This window comes from Pleurodeles waltl, chromosome 6, assembly GCF_031143425.1.
Source record: "Pleurodeles waltl isolate 20211129_DDA chromosome 6, aPleWal1.hap1.20221129, whole genome shotgun sequence".
In the NCBI taxonomy this organism is placed as follows: domain Eukaryota; kingdom Metazoa; phylum Chordata; class Amphibia; order Caudata; family Salamandridae; genus Pleurodeles; species Pleurodeles waltl.
The window spans coordinates 624,153,207-624,171,368 of NC_090445.1; the positions used below are offsets into that span (position 1 = coordinate 624,153,207).

The 18,162-nt window shown below is 42.2% G+C and overlaps 1 protein-coding gene across 2 annotated transcripts in view; it reads right to left on the reverse strand.

The window, feature by feature from the left end:
- TIMM17A (translocase of inner mitochondrial membrane 17A) overlaps nucleotides 1-4,367 on the reverse strand; it is a 63,590-nt gene extending 59,223 nt beyond the window's left edge. For both annotated transcript variants that reach the window (XM_069238952.1, XM_069238951.1), the window contains exon 1: nucleotides 4,287-4,367. In XM_069238952.1, the coding sequence (XP_069095053.1) occupies nucleotides 4,287-4,312 (26 nt within the window). In that variant the 5' untranslated portion in view covers nucleotides 4,313-4,367. The remainder of the gene's footprint in view (nucleotides 1-4,286) is intronic.
- Nucleotides 4,368-18,162: the final 13,795 nt, after the last annotated feature.

Here is an 18,162-nt window from a genome sequence, read left to right on the forward strand (position 1 = left end):
TTTTGCCAAAGGAAAGGAAGTTGCCTAATAATTATGCACACCTGATATAGGGTGTTGATGTCATTAGACCACACCCCTTCTCATTACAGAGATGCACATCACCTAATATGCTTAATTGGTAGTAGGCTTTCGAGCCTATACAGCTTGGAGTAAGACAACATGCATAAAGAGGATGATGTGGTCAAAATACTCATTTGCCTAATAATTCTGCACTCCCTGTACAGCAAGGATTTTGTTAATCCTGAAACACAATAAAGACACACTAAGAAGAGCCAGTCACAGACCCATATTGCTAATCAAGGTTGAAGTCAAACTACTGGCAAAAGTGCTAGAAAACAGACTAAAAACAGTCTTACCATCCATGACTAGGTAGGCTTTGTCTCGATTCACTCATCAGCAGCTAAACTGAGGTCACTGGTACACATAATATAGCAAGAATGTAATGCCTTAGACAAGAAGTAGTGGTCTCATTGGACAGTGAAAAGATTGCTGATAGCTCTGAACGGGGCTACTTGTTAAGAGAAATGCCACACATGCATATAGAAGAGACACACTTTATAACTAAAGTGAGATGGTTATTTTGAATCCTATGGCAGTAGTGCTGTGTAATGGATACACATCTCAACCTTTAAAGCAGGGATGTCCAGTCTTTTCTGTAGTACCAGCTACTTCGGACGTGTGAAAATCAATGTGAGCTACCAAAGGCTAAACAACTCATGCATTACTACCAGACACCCCCCACAGCCAGCTTCCTCGACTTTCAACCCACTGTCTATAAAGCCAGATACTATGCCTTGAACAAAATACTTTGACTAGGGCTGCCATGTGTGTCAGTAGGGTGTGGTCTTTGGGGATGTATGAGCATGTATGCATTTGAATCAGATATATTTGTATGGGTTACTGAGAGCCTGTCTCTTGTGTACTTGTGGCACAGGACACAATTTTCGCCACATGTGACACTGTTACATGTATAACACCAATAAACAGCCATGTTTTTAAAATAGGAGAAGAATCAGAGGAGGGAAGGAAAGAAAGGGGAAAATGTGTTTAGGGAAAATTCGAGAAGAGAACAAAAGTATGACGGGATTGAACCAACAGCATTTTGGCTGATGCAAACATATGTGAGAGAAGGTTGAATGTGATGACACATTTAGTCATCAGAGGAAGGATTGCTAGAGCAGGAGTTTTTTAACATAATTATTAATGAATATTCATGTATCCTGAGTGTTGAATTTGTGTAGAAAATGTAATAACGTAGGAAAAATGATGCATGCATTTGAAAATGTAACCATAATGAAAGGCTGCCAATATTCATAAAGTGTACTTATTAATGGTTTATTAAAATGAAATATTGAGCATATTTGATTAGTGTAGTAATGTGTCATATTATGGTTATGCATTATGTACTAGCTTTATTAATTGACAGCCTTAACTTAGTAGAGGTCTGGGCCTAGTTGCACGGCCTCATGTCAAACTGCATCTCTTGAAGCATTTATAAAAGATATCAGCTTAATGAATTAAACTGTGATTTCGACTGCACTGTCTTAATGTGTTCGCTAAAAGTTTTCTCATGAGAACTGCTTACTGAAAGATGTTGTTCCTGTTGAATGCAACAGTGTAAATGTAACATGTTTAAGACTGACTTTCTCAGGAGGAGAACAATGTCCACACTGACTGGAGGATAAGCTGCAACAATATTGTTACCGGACGAGCCGGATGGATGAAAACAGTACAGGATGAGCCCATCATCGACATGTGAACCGTGTACTAGTAGAAATGTAGAACTGATGTTTCACTGGACAAAGTGTGAACATACGATCCCTTGACCAACAGGGACTTGTGAAGTACTTTTAGGAAATCTAACTTAGCGGGACTGCGCGGAGAGAAGAGGGGTCATTCTTCTTGAAAGTTTAGACTTTGCCCATTTTCCGTCTTGAGAATAGACATTCTTAACTTTAATGCTTAAAGACTTTGCCTTTTCTGAACTTTAATGCTGACTTCTAATGCCTTGCTGACCTAACTGATTTTCTGAGGACGAAGACTGACACTGCTTGCTGATCCACACTGAGGATTAGGTTTACAGATGTAATGATGTTTTTCATTTATATTTGCTTTTGTTTCCAGGTACCAACAGTAATATTTTGATAGAACCAAAGTTAGATGTTTTCCAAATCTGTGTTGACTAAATTGTTTTGCATGAAGCCCAACATGTTAATTCTAATCTGAAGTTAGTTAGGGAACTCACTAATGAAGTCCGCTATATGGAATAACATCTGTGGTCTTTTCTTTGGTGAATCTAAATGTATGTAATATCGTTTGCGCAGTTATTCTTGCTATTAATTTGCACTGTATTATCAGAATGTGTAGTAGCACAAGCCTTGATTAGATTGCGTTTCTTTAGACGCTTCGGACAGCCAGTGTTGCGTCTGTATGTTTAACGTTTGATTTGGAGGTTAACTCACGTGACATTAGCTTTGTTAATATAGGGAAATAAATATTCTAACTTTTACATAAAGGTGTGGTTATTCATGACTGAAAGGTCAAGTTCTGACTCCTATTGATGTTATTGATTTGAATGTACTGAACCTATGATGAGAACATCTTAAATGCAAGTCAAAAGATTCATCGACCTATTCGCGTCCCCTTGTAAGTTTACTTATTAAGGTCTGATGCACTAACAGAGGTGAGCGAGCACCTGACAGCTCAAGCCTGGCTCTAGCTCAGCTTGAGGTCCTGTTGGAACCTCAAGCCCATAACAAGCCAAGCTCTCATGTAGTGGTTATGACATTAGGACCTGTGCTGCTGACTTTGGAAGTGGGGAAATCAGCTTTGAGCCATGGGGTTGACACAAATACTAGTGCTTCTGGGCAAAGTGCTTAATCTCCTCATGTCTGTGAGAAAATGAATGTGATCTTTTGTAATGTAACTGAAGCTCATGTAAAGCCCTCTAATGTGGTATTTGGGTCATGTTCACACTATATCAAAACTGCAACAACAAAAAAAAAAAGTATCTTTAACATAAGGAAAGACAGAAAAAAAGTAATTACCTAACTGATATACACAAAGTGAAACCGAAAAAAACCTGGATAAATCGCAGTTTCACCACTTAAATTGTGTTATCTTGGGCATATACTTTATATCACTAAAACTCGCTTTTCCTTCATCATCTTGCATAAAAGCCATTCAAAAGTGTGAGTTCAGAATACCAGTTGTGCAAAAATGTTTTGTGCTTTGTTTAGTAGAATATAATGTTGTTTTGTAATAATCAGTGCTTTGTACAGGCTTTACATGGCAACTGTCCTGATTCTTAACGCACTAATGGTTTATATTTAAAAACGATTACTTTTAGTAAGTACTTTTCTTAGTGCGGTGTTATAATGTGATGTATTATTATCAAACCTACACGTTATAGTAACATACATTTTTGAATTTTGAAGCAACTTTATAATATTTTGCCTGATGTTTTTCTCGTGCTTTAAGAACCTATCCAGACCCTTGCCTCGGCTCTCCCTGCAAATGTATTGGCTTGGCCACCTCCACAGGTAAGTGATCTACGTACTTCTTGCAAACATGTCATTAGTTGTTTATTAATTGCCCTTCTAAAAGGTGCAATATAGATGTTGAATAAAACGCTGGTTTGCTCATTGTAACTATCTTTTCAATACAGGGTAATATGTGGACATTTTTCTGACATACAACAATCGGCCACATACCATCTCACTACCTGACTGCAGAACATACGTCATAACGTGTACGTCCATTTGGTGCTGACATATTTCCACTCATATCACTCCCCTTTCCCCGCCCTTTTGTAAAAACCATTCGACTGTTCCCTCGCCCAAGGTCCGCACGACCCAAGTAATGTATTTTGACAACTCCGATCCGTTCAGGTCCCCTGTGCCTGATTAAAAAAAATGTCCACGATTACATCGCTGGTCCTGCAACTTCCTTACAGCTTCCTCGCGTACCACAAGAAAATGGCAATTAAAAAAAATTGACATTAACATAGTTATTCTACAGGGTAACGATTCGCTATGTATCTTGCACTTCCTACCACCGGCGCCACCCTCTATGGTAACGAAGAGAGTCAGCAGTGACAAGGTCACCCCCAGTCTTCTCCATTCATTACTGACACACAGGGGATGGTTCTCACAGCCAGGAATTGTGAGTCGCACATAAGGCATTACGCCGTTGCAAAGAACGTCACGGATGCAACACCAACAGACCACACGTTTCGCTGCCCTGTTCTAATGTCCTACGAAAAGTAATGATTCTGTGTCACCTACCAGGGTTCACGTGCGTATTCCTCCATCTTGAAAAGATCAGAACAGGTGACGTAACTAAAAGACACTGAGTTAGGGGAGGAGTCTGTGTCAGGGGCGGAGCCTGGTTGAATTTTACGGTAAGGCCCAGGGAGGTGGTAGCACACGTTTGATTGGCTATTCTTTCAATCAAGGCGTGGTGATTTTTTTTGAAAGGGGAGTGTTTATAAGAACTCACGCGAGTGTAAGGACTGGTGATTTCGGTTTTTATGTGGAGGAAAGTTAAGATAGTATGATGGAAAAATATGGCGTAAAAACTCACTGTTCCTTTGCAGATTTTGGACCTTGTCTGTGCGATCCTTTAAACGACACGTACACCCTTAGTATGAAGCTATCCGTTAGAATGCCAGCTCTTGCTTTTCTAACTAATGCATTGAACTCCAGGAGTTTCAATTTAGACTTCACACTAATCGTGTACGGTTGCTAAGCTGTTTTTGTCTAACGGTAGTTTAGCCAAGCAATTGACTCATTTAAGTTTCTTGTCAACGTTTGCCTACTTAATGACAAACTTTTTTTTTTTAATGTACTCGCTGCAGCGAAAAACAAATAATTGCTTGTTTAAAAAAAATATTTTAGAACTTTGTCAATGACTATCTGAAACATGCAGGAGAGTATTTGTACTGTTGGGAGCCCTAGGCCCTCACGCTACTAAATCAGGTGACACTGAAACATGGTTATAGGTTAGTAACTAAATCAGGCGACACTGAAACATGGTAATAATTTAGTAACTGGCCGAGGGCACGTACGCCATGGCCCTTTTTCTTAGCAGGGTTACCTGACTGGTGGCCCCTGTGATGGATGGGTGTGGGGTGACTGTGGAAGCCAGCCCTCCGCAGAGTGGCTGGTGGAAACACTAGAATGAGACCAGCAGCACACTACATCCCTCCCAAACATTATTGAGGAACAAACAAGTCTAACCTGTGAGAGAGAAAACATTAGCTATAAACAGTCAGTATCTTCAGGCAGTCCGCCGAACATGCTGATTGGAACAGGTGCAGTTGGGCACTCAGCACTGCACGCCTCCGTTGTTTAACCAGACGGTACTGGACACGAACAGCAGTGCAGATGACGTCCGGATATTTCAGTCACCTGTCTACGACCTTACAGTTCGTGTGGGATTGTCGGTCTGGTCCCACATGGGCTCATGTTGACAAAGGCTATATACAACGTTCAATGTAGGTGCATTTGGGGCAGTGGGGAGTCCACTGTACACAGTTATGGAAGGCCTTCCAGCTCTAGGGATAGTACACCTCTGAAGACTGCGGATGACGTGAAGGCCTGGTGCACCTGGATGTCCAACTGCAGACTTCCTTCTCGTGTCAGAACTCCATCGAACAGGAGTCTCCTCGATACCCTTTGCTGGGCTGCCACAGGACTGTGTGGATTATGCCGGACCTATCTCAGGCCAAACGAAAGTGTCACTGAGGAATGGCCTACAGGACCACATCCTAATCACGCATGGAGCCACAAGGGTGGTTGTTGCATGGTCAGGGTGCTCGGGCCATAGTGCAGTAGTCTTTGGGTGACCAATCTGTAAACTTCGTACTTGTAAACTTTGTACTTGTATAGCGCACTACTCACCGTTAGGGTCTCAAGGCGCTGTACACATACCGCTGTGGAACCCCTCCTGGCTTTTCCCTGTGAGGTACCCACTCCTGGGCAACCTCCAAGGAGAAGCCAGGCATCCCAGCGCTGTTGGGGCCGTTGTGGAGATTAAGCAAGCTATTGCCCAGAGTTACAGAGGGGGAACTCATGAATTAGATTAGGCACCAATGAGAGAATTATCAGGTCGGAGGAAATTGAGCCCAAGACCCGCTGAGGCGGGAATTGCACCCTGGTACCGGGCCAGATTTCTGCATCAGGGTCTGCCGCTCTAACCATTGAGCCACACTTCTCCACAATCTCTGTATTTGACCTCCATGCTTCCTGATGCCTGTTGTGGAGCTGTCTCAGATTCATCTCTCATGGTGGGATTCCTCTCTCACAGGAATTCCCTGGAGGCCCTTGCCCCTGGATTGCCACGCAACTGCATGGGCTGTGCGGGCCAACGTAGGCCGTGCCAAGGGAGTCACTCTGAATTCCCAACAGGGCCACGTCCAAGTCTTGTGCAACCCCAAGGGTAGATGGTACAAATGGTTTAGCTTGTTCTCACCGGCAGGTGTCCGGTTCGCGGGGCTCATGGCAGGTGTTCAGGAGGTTAGTTTCCATGGAGCCAGAGATGCCTGTTCAGCGTTGGTTCTTGTTGCTGACTCTGGCTCCACTCAGGTGGTGCTGTGCTCTTTCGGTGGTTAGGTGATTCACCTCATCAAGATGATGATCTGTTTTAATCTTTCGGCAGATCAACAGGTGGCGGTGTCTTCTCTGGCGAAAGGGTGACCTGAGTGACTTTTGTGGCCACTGACATGTGTTGCCTGGTGTGTGCAGTTGGCGACAAGGATGCCATCGCTATCAAGCAGCCGGTGATAGGTGGCAGGACATTCGGACTGATAAGTGTGAAGGTCCCCCGCGTAGCTGTCTCCAGTGACGTCTGCTCACCCAGTTGGCTGGCTTGTGTTGATGGATGCCCTGTTGTCTGCTGACACGAGTCCCCAGTCGTGTCACTCTTCTTTTTTCCTCTTGCACACCTGTGGTAGAGTTGATCTTCACTGTGACCGGTCTGTCACGCCCTTCTTCTCTTCTCATCTTTTCTTGTTGTGGTGTCGTGCCATGCTCTTCTCTCCTCTTTCCTCCTCGGTGCGTCGTCGCGCCACAGGTCACATGGACCTTTCACTGCACCTCAGCAGTGCATCTTGCTGTATCGCAGGCTGAGTCCTGTCAGGAATTGATCCGCTCTTCTGGCAGACCTCTCGCTGGTTTGCGCTGCACCTCTGCCGGTGCGTCATTTTCTATCGCAGACGCTTGTAGGCTGGGTCATGTCAGTAGGACTTGATACGCTCTTCTGGCAGACCTCTTGCAGGTCTGGTCCTTTCCGGGTTCATGTTGGTGGACCGCTCCATGAGTGGAGGGCCACAGTTTTCTTCCTCTGCGTATTTGCATGAGGGCGTGGGTCTTGCGCCTCAAGACTGCGCTGTTGCAGCGCTCGCTCCTGCTGTGTCTCTTTGGCAGGGTTGGTCAGTTCTGCTGACTTGCTGAATGATGGGATAACAGTGGCTATCTTGTGTTGTGGCCCGCTGGCGCGGCCTTTTCTCCCTGGTGTTGCGCACTCTCTTAGAGGGCTCACTGTCTCTCAGGCTCCTGCCCATGTTGTCAGGTTCACCTGTGTGGCCCTCTGCACCCCTCTAACATTGTCTCTTTTCCTTCTGGGTGTCCTTTGCTGACGCCTAGCGTGCCCCTCTCCTGTCTTGCGGTGATGTCTATGTGGAATTCTTTGGCAGTAGTGGTGGAAGGTCACTAGGGGTCGTGCAGGCCATGTGCGTTCTCTTTGTGCTTCGCATGGCACTTGCATCCTTTCCACGCTTTTGCAGCTTGCCTGTGGCAGCTGTAGTCTCTTTCTTTGCTGTGCAGTGGTTGCACACATCGCTGTTTCTCTACTGTGCCGGGTCAGTCCATGGGGGTGCTGCTGCTCCTGCCCAGTCAATGTATGGGTGTGCTGCTGTCAGTTTGCTTTAGATAATGCTTGTTTCCTTTTAACACAGAAAAAGGGTGCAGTTCCTCTTCTTTGGTCATTAGATGCCACTGTGGCGCTTCTCTGCATGTCAAAAACAGTCTTCCACCTACCAGGCCTTGTTGGTCGAAACAGATGCCAGTAAGGAGCCATGCTGCCTTAGAGCAGCTCGACAGGCTGGTGGGGGGCCTTTGATTCTTGGTGTCCGGAGCTGCAGGTAAGTGAAGTTTTCTCTTTTCTTTCTTTTCTTCTCTTGTTCCTTTTTTTTCTCATCTTTCAAAGAGCCTCGCAGTATGGAGGCAGGCAAGTTGCTGGTCGGCAGTGTCGCAGGACGATCTCTTGTTGGGAGGGGAGGCCCTGGGCACTTCACCTTTCTTTGGTGTATGTGTGCACCATCACGCTTCCATCCACGTGGCGGCAGCATTCTTCCTTCATGCTGTAGGCTGTGTCACGGCCTTCACAGGCCTTTCTCGCATTATTGCAGGTAAGGGGGGGGGGGGCGGCCCTGGGCATTTCTCTCTTCATTCGGTGCATGAGGGCACCATCGCGCCAGTGTCCTCGCGGCTGTAGCAGCCTTCCCTCACGCTTTGTGCTGTGTTGCGGGGAATGGGGGGGTCCTTGGGCGCTTTTCCTCGTTGCACAATTGAGCTTCTCTTTTCACGGCTGCAGCCGTCTTGGCAGTGCTGCGGGCCGCAATGCTGCATGCTGTGGTGGGTTGCCAATCTCTGGGGCAGCTTGACAGCCCTTAACGCCGGGGGCTGGGGCTGCGTTGCGCCTTCCTTCTCCCGGCCATGGCCATTTCTTCATATACAGGCAGCGTGTGGCTGCACAATGCTGGCGAGTGCTCTCCTTATACCCACGGGCTCACCTCATGCTCGGTGAGGTATCGGACAGTGCTCCTGTTCCCCTGAGACCTTTTAGGGGTCGAGGCTGGTTGATGCCAGGTGCCTCGCACGGGGCACCGATGCCCACACTGTGTCTGCTTTCCTGGCAGTATGTGCAGGGATGCTTTATTCGATGGCTTCTCTTCCCCCAATGGACAATGTCGAAGTTGTTGCCTACAGCCATGTGAGGTCAGACCCACTCGTTGCCATTGCAATGTTAGGTGCCCTAGGCCCTCATGCTACTAAATAAGGTGTGAAACAGTGACATGGTTTAAGGTTCTAGTAGCTGGCCTTGGGCACATGCACCCGGCCGTTTTTATTATCAGGGTCACCTGAATGGTGACGCTTGTGATGGGTGGGTGTAGGGTGAGTGTGGAAGCCAGCCCTCAGCAGAGTGGCTGGTGGAAACACTAGAACGTGTCCAGCAGGACACTACAGTATTCGCTCAGTTAAGAGCAATGTGAGGGCTACTGCAGCCCAAATGATCATTTGTTGCCAGTCATGGGGTCAGACCTTTGCTTTCAGCGCCCAAGGCTCGATGTATGGGGTTTGCCGCAAAAGAGAAAGAGGTAAATACAAGCGATTAACTAATACCCCTGTGTTTGAATCAACAGCTGTACCCACCAAACTGCAGTAAAATCTTCAGATAGGAAGGATGTGGCTTCCTTTGGTATAATGCCAACAGTTTACTACAGGAAACAGAAACAAATCGGGTAAAGTGTTTTCCTCCCATTGACTTCTGTTGTAGCAGAGGCAAATTTAGGCTGGAGACAGCTAAAGAAAGCCATGCCAGTCACCCGCGTGAATCGGGTCTGTTGGCATGAATGCTTTCGCAAGATGTCAGGTTGGTTTATTTACAAAGGCAGCAGAATCACACCAAAATCAGGTCAAAATACAAAAATAGTTTATAAGAAATGTTGAAGTTTTCAAATTTTCAAGACAGTTTCTGACCACTTACATACACGCCAACATTTGCAAAGTAGAAAGAGAAATTAAAAAAACTCACATGATTGGGGGAATATATATTTTCCCCATTGACTTTTGTTGAAGTGGTGCAATTTCAGGCAGGAGGAAGCTAAATTAAAGCTGTTTTTTGCATAATCAATCAGCAATCTCCGGCCTGAATTGGGTCTGTTGGCATGTATGAACTTAGCAGAGAGCTGCAAAGATATCCCCACAATACTCAGCCTTTTAGGTTCTCTTCCACACCCTCTGGTAGGCAGGAAATGTGCTTCACTGCTTAGGCGTGATATGTTGGTTTGTTTAGCACCAAATACCAAAAGGCTTGTTGCAGAAGTAGGTACCACAAGCTAGCCACTTTGCTTCCGGACATTTTCAGAATCATTTTACCCTGAAAGACCAAGTCATGACGTTGTCTGTTGCAACGACGATAGCTAACTTTTGGTGCAGAGCTTCTTATTCCTTCTTTCAAGTTCCAAGGTGGCTCTGGGGAACAGTGGCCCTGTCTGTGGCATTTGAATGTGATTAACCTATTCCATCTCAGGAAAGCTACCATACAATCACCCAAGAATTCCATCTTCATAATACAACCTAATTTACAGAAAAAATGTGCTTTCCTGTACTGGGAAAGCACCAAATTATTGACAAATCTCATAAGCATTTTGTACACAGAAAATTCATGTGGTAGTTGGAAAATCTCGGTGGATCATCAAATTCCAGACAGCCACCCCTCTCCCTATTTCTTATCCCAACCCTCTAGAACAAAGATAATGTTCACGTCCTCTGTTAACCCTGCAAGTGGGGACCTGATGTCAGGGCTGGGTAGGACATAGTTTGTACAGTCAACAGATTACTTAGTAGGATTCTCCTCATTCCTATGGCGGGCCAGTAGTCTTCTACTGTTTTTCTGAATGCCCCCAAACAGTCCACTTGGAGAATTTTCATTCTGGAAATAGGTCTCCCCTCTCACACACAAACGTCAATTCACTTTTATCTAGCCTGAAATGGAAAAAAAAGTAAATGTATTTTCTTGTATCTCAAGAATGGTAAGAGATATCTGAAGTTGACCTTTTAAAATCAGTCTAACAGCGCAAATGCTTTCTTGCTGGTTGTACCAGTAGCAAAGAAACATTGATTCTATACAAAAGTCACCATTTAGAAGATATGGCTGTAGTTTGAAGTACTAGATTTGTCACATGAACTTTTGTAAATGTGACTTGTTTCACAGAGTGGACAACAAGTGTGCCCTCTCCATTCTATAAGCAATATATTTGTAAGCAGGTCATCATCCTTTTTTCAGTTAAATTAAAATGATACCTGTCAATACCATTTTCTTATCCTTGTGAAATGTGGGAGTTTAGTCCATTATTACAGAAGCAGCACTGAGCAGAGCAGAAATGAAGATTCCAGGTGTCCAAAAAAATGAAAACTAGGGAAAACACAGAAAGCAGTGGTACTCTCACAGAGATGATATATTATTGCAGAATTATAATAGGAAACAAATCCATGGTCTATGGAGCCGGAAAAAGTACTTTATGCTGAAATATCATAAATATCTCTTGCTTTGACAGTTAATGTGAGTTACCCTGAGACAAAGGCTTTGGACATGAGATTAAATACAAATTCTGAGAGGCTCCTGATCAACGTTTTTAGGTGTGGCTATCCTAAGTTGCCCTCAATATGTCACTGTACGGGCCTTACTGCCGATGCGGCTTCTCTTACGTGACATAGATTATATCTTAGCAGAGCTCATTTAACTTTTGTGAACTACATTTGTCATCAAAACATAACCTACTTATAAACAGACACTTCTTTATCCATTCACTATTTGAGGTATCTGACTTCCTGATCACATGCTCGGACTTCTTCTCCCTGCCTCATACCCTTCTCACTTTCTTATATAACACTTTTTTTGCTTTGAACTACATAGTTTTATTAGACCATCTTATTTGAGGTCTTCCCTACAAACAGATCTGCTTTGAGGACGTCTACTTTTTAGTCTTAAAAATGTTACATTTTGTGATGAAACACATGTTGACTGGCTGTTATAAGTGATGTGACACATTCTGGAAAAAACAAGGACTATATTAGCATATAATAAACTTTGGGATTTTGGAACTACCATCTACGGAACTCTCTGTGAAGAACTGTTATATTCACTTTTTGGACTGACTTATACTTGTGCTGTGGTAGCCAATTTGATGTCACTATACTATTTGATGCTGATTTTTGCATCAGTAATGCAATGTGTTTCTTAATAGCTACATGTGTGCATAGCTCTAAAACTAGAAGCATTTGGAAAGTAGAATATACGTTTTCCCTTGATTGCAGTAAAAAAAAAAAAAAAACACCAGTTTCTAGTTGTGACCCTTCAACGACCTATTCAAATACATTCAGATAGAAACTTCATCTTGGATCTTTATTAAATATTGGTTCACATTATTACTTAGGCGTTTGAGAGGTCTGTGAATGAAAACCACTTATGAGAAACAGCTTCTTAGTTTGTGGTGTGGATGTTGCTTTCCTCAATTACATCTGCCTAGATTTCACACCCAGCTATTGCGATAGCACCCCAACAAAAAAATGCAGAGTATTTCCCACATATGCTACATTTACTCTTGCAAGGCATGGGTAAAGAGTATCAGATATGAATGCAACCTCAAGGTCATCAACATTGTATTTCTGCTCTAGTTTAGTCTTTGGAGCTTCCTAACTCAATATATATATATTTTTAACAACATTTTTATTGTTTTCATAAAACATAGCTTAGCATTTGTTAGAAGATACTCTTTAGATATATTCCGTTTTCCATGCACTGCATCATTACAATGTAATTAACCAGATAGCCATCTCATACAGGAGAAAAAAAGGTGCATAACATGTCAAATAGAGTATGATCCCCCACAGTCAACATTAACAAAAGGCCTCCTCCCACATTCCCTTCCCCCGGTTATCTCTTGCCATGTTGTAAAATATGGTACTGCACACTGGATAAAGACAGTTTGGATATTCCCTCTCCTCCATATGTCCCCCATTGTTGGCCTATAGGGATTATCAGAGGCCTAGCTACTTCCAGATCGTCTGTGAACAAAACATAACTATTGAGTGTACAATAACATATCATCTGCATGTAATGCCACATAATGAGATCTTTATTGAGCTTCTAGTCCTTGATAAAATACACTTGTCTGTGCACTAGCTAGTTGCTCCACCGCAGTGGCGAACAGTACAGCAGAGAGGTGGCATCCCTGTCAAATCCCACACCCTCCTGTGTACGAGTCAGATATTGTTCTGCCGGTGCGGACTCATACCGTGGTCCCCCTATAAAGAAGTTTAGTCCATTGTAGGAATCCCGGTCTCAACCCCATTGGCCTCATAACTTATTATAAGAAGTAAAATCTTCTCAATATCTATAATCAGAATCACTTCTGTTTGCTTGTCCACTGAATTATCTGTTAAAAGAGATAGGACTCTTCGATTTTCACCTTTAATACAAGGAAGTATTCTGAACATTTTTCCGAACTAGAACAATTGGGGTTATATATTCTCCTTTGAAGTAATAGGAGGCTGTCTTAGAATGGACTATTGCTTATGTATGTATGAATGTTGAAGGTATAAGAATTCTAGTATGCACCTATAATCACTAAGGTTAGGCAACAACAAGATTTTAGCATTATTGGTTCTTGCACAGTTCTACAGAACACAAGTAGAAGGTATAACTCATCTCTACAAGAAAGAGCGTAATGATGGGGATCGGGCAGTTGTCTAAACATAGGAAGAAATGCTAGTGCACAGATTTATTTGAGATACTAATTACAAGTTTCATATCAAAGTGCAGACTGTTGGTTGCACAGAGATAGTGTTCAGGACTACCCATTCACAGTCACAGTTGTGCCTAGTACCCTCATTGCCACCCTACATAGGATATCTTTGTTTCGTAGAAAACCAGTACATCCAGCGGTGGAGTCCTGTTTCATCTCCCCTCACATTCATCTGAAAAGTGATGGTTGAACTTCGTATGCGTAACTTCATTTTTCTGTCTTGAGGTCATTGACACCTAGGTCAGTTGTGGACTTGGTTGATCAGATTACTTGTTACTGTGGAAGAGGAGAGCCAAGCAGGCCTGTATTATGGGCATGCCAAGGTTCAGACAGTCATGATGTACTTTTCTAGAAATCTTCTTTGTGACATTTACGCAAAAATGTAAATTCAAAAATGAATTAATTGAAGATGATTTTTCTAGCTTTTTCCAAGCTCAAGTTAATTTAATATGATTTGTATTTGCCTCTGCAAATGAGCAGTAAGAAAGCTGTAAGATTGTTGTTACTGCGGAGACATTAGAGTCTCATTTGGCATGTCTCAGGTCTATACATTTGGTAACTAGTTCTTTTATACTTCAAAACACATGTTACAGGTGACTTACTAATGTTAAAAGCGAGCTTTAAACATGTTAGATGTTATTCTGACATGTGCTTTCTGCTTCTTTGGACTATAGCAGCATAGGGTTACAGTAGCTACACTGATGCATTTTACAAAAATATTCTATACAGCAGCCCACATGCAATATTTGACTTTTATGGAGCTGGTGGAGTTTGCACACATTTTTACAGTGGCATGACCCAATGTCTTATAAAAATATTTTGGGTTAGCAAACTTCTTGTTATGTTCTAGGCATCAGAACACATCACTTGGGACTGTGTCATATCACAATCTCCCAGTGCTGAGACAAAATATCAGCAAATTAAGACCAAAAAGAACAAGGAGAACAACTTCAAAAACATGTCCATGATACATTTTACAGGCAATTTACTAATGTTGGAAGCAAGATGTTAAACATAGCAAAAAAGTTTATTCTGGCAAATACATGTTACTTATTTGGCCTGCATACAGGGTGGAATACAGTTAAACATAATAACAGACTAAATGCATGTAACCAGTGAAGAAATCAGGAATGCAGATAAAGAGTTCGAGTATGTTTTGTACATTCTAACTGCATCACAATAAAATACATGCGTAAGGCCTTTCCATTTCCAATTGTCAGCCAGTTTGAATGTAGAGTTCATCAGACAAGAATGATTTTGAAAAAAAGCATATATCTGTCACTGTTAACTAGGTGATTGGCTACTGGCAAGTGCCACAGAACATTCCCTATCTCTTACTGCCCCGCTGAAACAGAAACTGCATCTAAGCAAGAGTATTTAATATTTGTGGAGGATAAGAAAGATAGAAAGAACTCTTTTTACAGTCTGCATGGATAATGTCTAGGATCTATAGTCTTTCAAAGGAGGTTTTCAATTTAAGCCACAAATGAAAGGATAAGCTGGTTAAATAGAAAAGCAAGGTATATACTGAAAGCTATGCCCACAGGTGGATAAAGATTAAAGTTTTTATAGTGACATTACTGACCACATGAAAGGGATCTCTTGCACTTGACTTGTAGGAGAGAGATGAGGTAGAAAGTGTGTTAAGTGTTCATTATTAACTAGCATGTGCAGTGCGAGAGGTCTTGCATTTGTTAGGGTTAGAGCTATTGGCGTTGTAAATGACAATGCCTTTTACCCATGTGTTTTGGTTTGTAGTGGAATGGATGTAAGTGGTGTGGAGTAGAATTATGTAGGTTGGATTGGAATTGTTAGTTGTGAATTGTGTGTGCTGTGGAGTGGATTTGTGTTAGCAAACTTCTTGTTATGTTCTAGGCATCAGAACACATCATAGGTGACTGTGTCATATCACAATCTCCCAGTGCTGAGACAAAATATCAGCAAATTGAGACCAAAAAGAAACAACTTCAAACACATGTCCATAATACATTTTACAGACTATTTACTAATGTTAGAAGCAGGATGTTAAACATAGCAAAAAGGTTTATTCTGTCATATACACGTAACATATTTGGATTGCGGGAATATCAGCTGCATACAGGGTGGAATACAGTTAAACATAATAACAGACTAAATGCATGTAACCAGTGAAGAAATCAGGAATGCAGACAAAGATTTTGAGTATGTTTTGTACTTGCTAACTGCATCACAATAAAATACAAACTTAAGTCCTGTCCAATTCCCAATTGTTAGCCAGTTTGAATGTAGAGTTCATCAGACAAGAATGATTTTGAAAAAAGCATACATCTGCCACTGTTAACTAGGCGATCGGCTTTTGGCAAGTGCCACAGAACATTCCCTATCCGTTACTGGCCAGCTGAAAAATAAACTGCATCTAAGCAAGAGTATTTAATAGTTGTGGAGGGTAAGAAAGATCGAAAAAAACTTTTACAGTCTGCATGGTTAATGTCTAGGATATATAGTCTTCCAATGGAGGTTTTCAATTTAAGCCACAGATGAAAGAAGGAGCTGGTTAAATAGCAAAGCAAGGTATATACTGAAAGCCATGCCCACAGATGGATAAAGATTAAAGTGTTTATAGAGACATTACTGACCACAGGAAAGGGATCTCTTGCACTTGACTTGCAGGAGAGAGACGAGGTGGAAAGTGTGTTAAGTGTTCATTATTAACTAGCATTTGCAATGCAATAGGTCTCGCATTTGTTAGAGTTAGAGCTATTGGCATTGTAAATGACAATGTCTTTTACCCATGTGTTTTGGTTTGTAGTGAAATGGATATATGTGGTGTGGAGTGGAATTATGTAGGTTGGATTGGAATTGTTAGTTGTGAATTGAGTGTGCTGTGAAGTGGATTTATGTAGTGGAATTATGTGGCATGGTGTGCGGTGGAATTAGGTGGATAGTAATTATGTGGTATTCAATGTGCTGGAATTATGTGTAGTGGGATTGTGATTCATGGAGTGTAATTATGTGGAATGTTATTTTGTGCTGTGGAGTGGTATGTCGTTGAGTTTAATTATGTGGTGTGCTGTTGAATTTTGTGGTATGATGTGGAATTCTGTGGTGTGGATTGAATGTATGTGTTGTGCTGTATAATTGTAATGATTGGTTTGTTGTTTAATTATGTGGTGTTGAATGGAAATGTGTAGGGTTGAATTGTGTGGTGTGAAGGTGTGTGAAGCTGAGTGAAATTATGCTGATTGGAATTATGTGGCATGGTATGGAGTGTATTTGTGTGGATTGTGTTACCAAGTTTAAAAATACTGCAACATAATTACAAAGAAAGGTCTTTCATTGCGCACAAATTCACCAAAATGAAACACGTTGCTTCCACCAAACAATTTCGGAAATGCACAAACATCTCTTCAGTTTCAGACCCAAGCAAGGAGGAGCTACAAACAAATCATACACGTTCAACGTGAGCAAGGAAAAAAGAAAATGAGTCCCAAGACCAAACACTTCAACACACTGGTGGAAACCTACCAGAAATGTGGAATGTAGTGGTTGTAAAGGTGTGAAATTAGCACATTTTTCAAAGCTTGAATGAGTAAGTCATCAAGAAGAACCAACAGGGAAGGTGTGCTTAGGAAAAAAAAGCAAGGTATTGAAATGAGGTAGACTCAGATAGAGATGTTGATGGGAAAGTTACAGAGGAAGGAGAAGAACAAGTATGTAAACAACAGTGGGAAACAATCTTATTTTTATAGGTATGAAGCTGTTAGGAAATGGACAGACATTCAGTGCTATATTGCTGACAGATGAAGATGAGCTACAAAAGGAGGCCAAATGAAGAAGAATGAGCTGAAAGTGACCAGCACAGAAATTACAAAAAAGAGCATGCAAAGGATAAGGTTAGATTAGGAAAAGGAGTGGACCAACTAGAGAATGGTCTGGGGCACCATGATTGTGTGGGAGGGAATCGGAACTGGGTTGTCTGTGACCAAGATAATGCATACGAACAATTTGTCAGGTGGGAAGTTGGACTTATGTACTAGGACTACGCAGAGAACACAGGATAGAACAAAGTGATTAATCCGTCCAGTGCAGGGACCCGTGTTGGACCTCATAGTCACAGGTTCAGATTCTGCTGAGTTTACTCAGCCTATCATTCCTTTAGGGTCAATTAAAGTAGTACCTTTGACTCAGTGAACAATAAACACCTGGTTTTAGTGCCAAGAGACCCCTCTGGTCGAGCATGCTCTTTACAAACATGTATAGAATGTTATGTTATGAAGCAGCACAGTAAGTGTTGCTCTTTCAATGAAAATACCAAAGAGCACAGTGTTCCACTGCCATGAAGGTTTGTAAAGTAAATGCTAAAGAAGATTTGCTAGATGTATTGTTTAAACATCATTTAGGACAGAGGATATAAATGAGACTTATCAACTTGCGAATGTTATCGGTGAGGAGGGTAGAGGAGTGTTTTGGCTATAAAAAGAAAGATAGTAGTAATTACAAAGGTGCAAAACAAAGGTTATATCAAAACATTTACTTTAACTGAATTGTGCAATTCTGTGGCTGCAACGTTTTCCGCATTATTGTGAATTTGC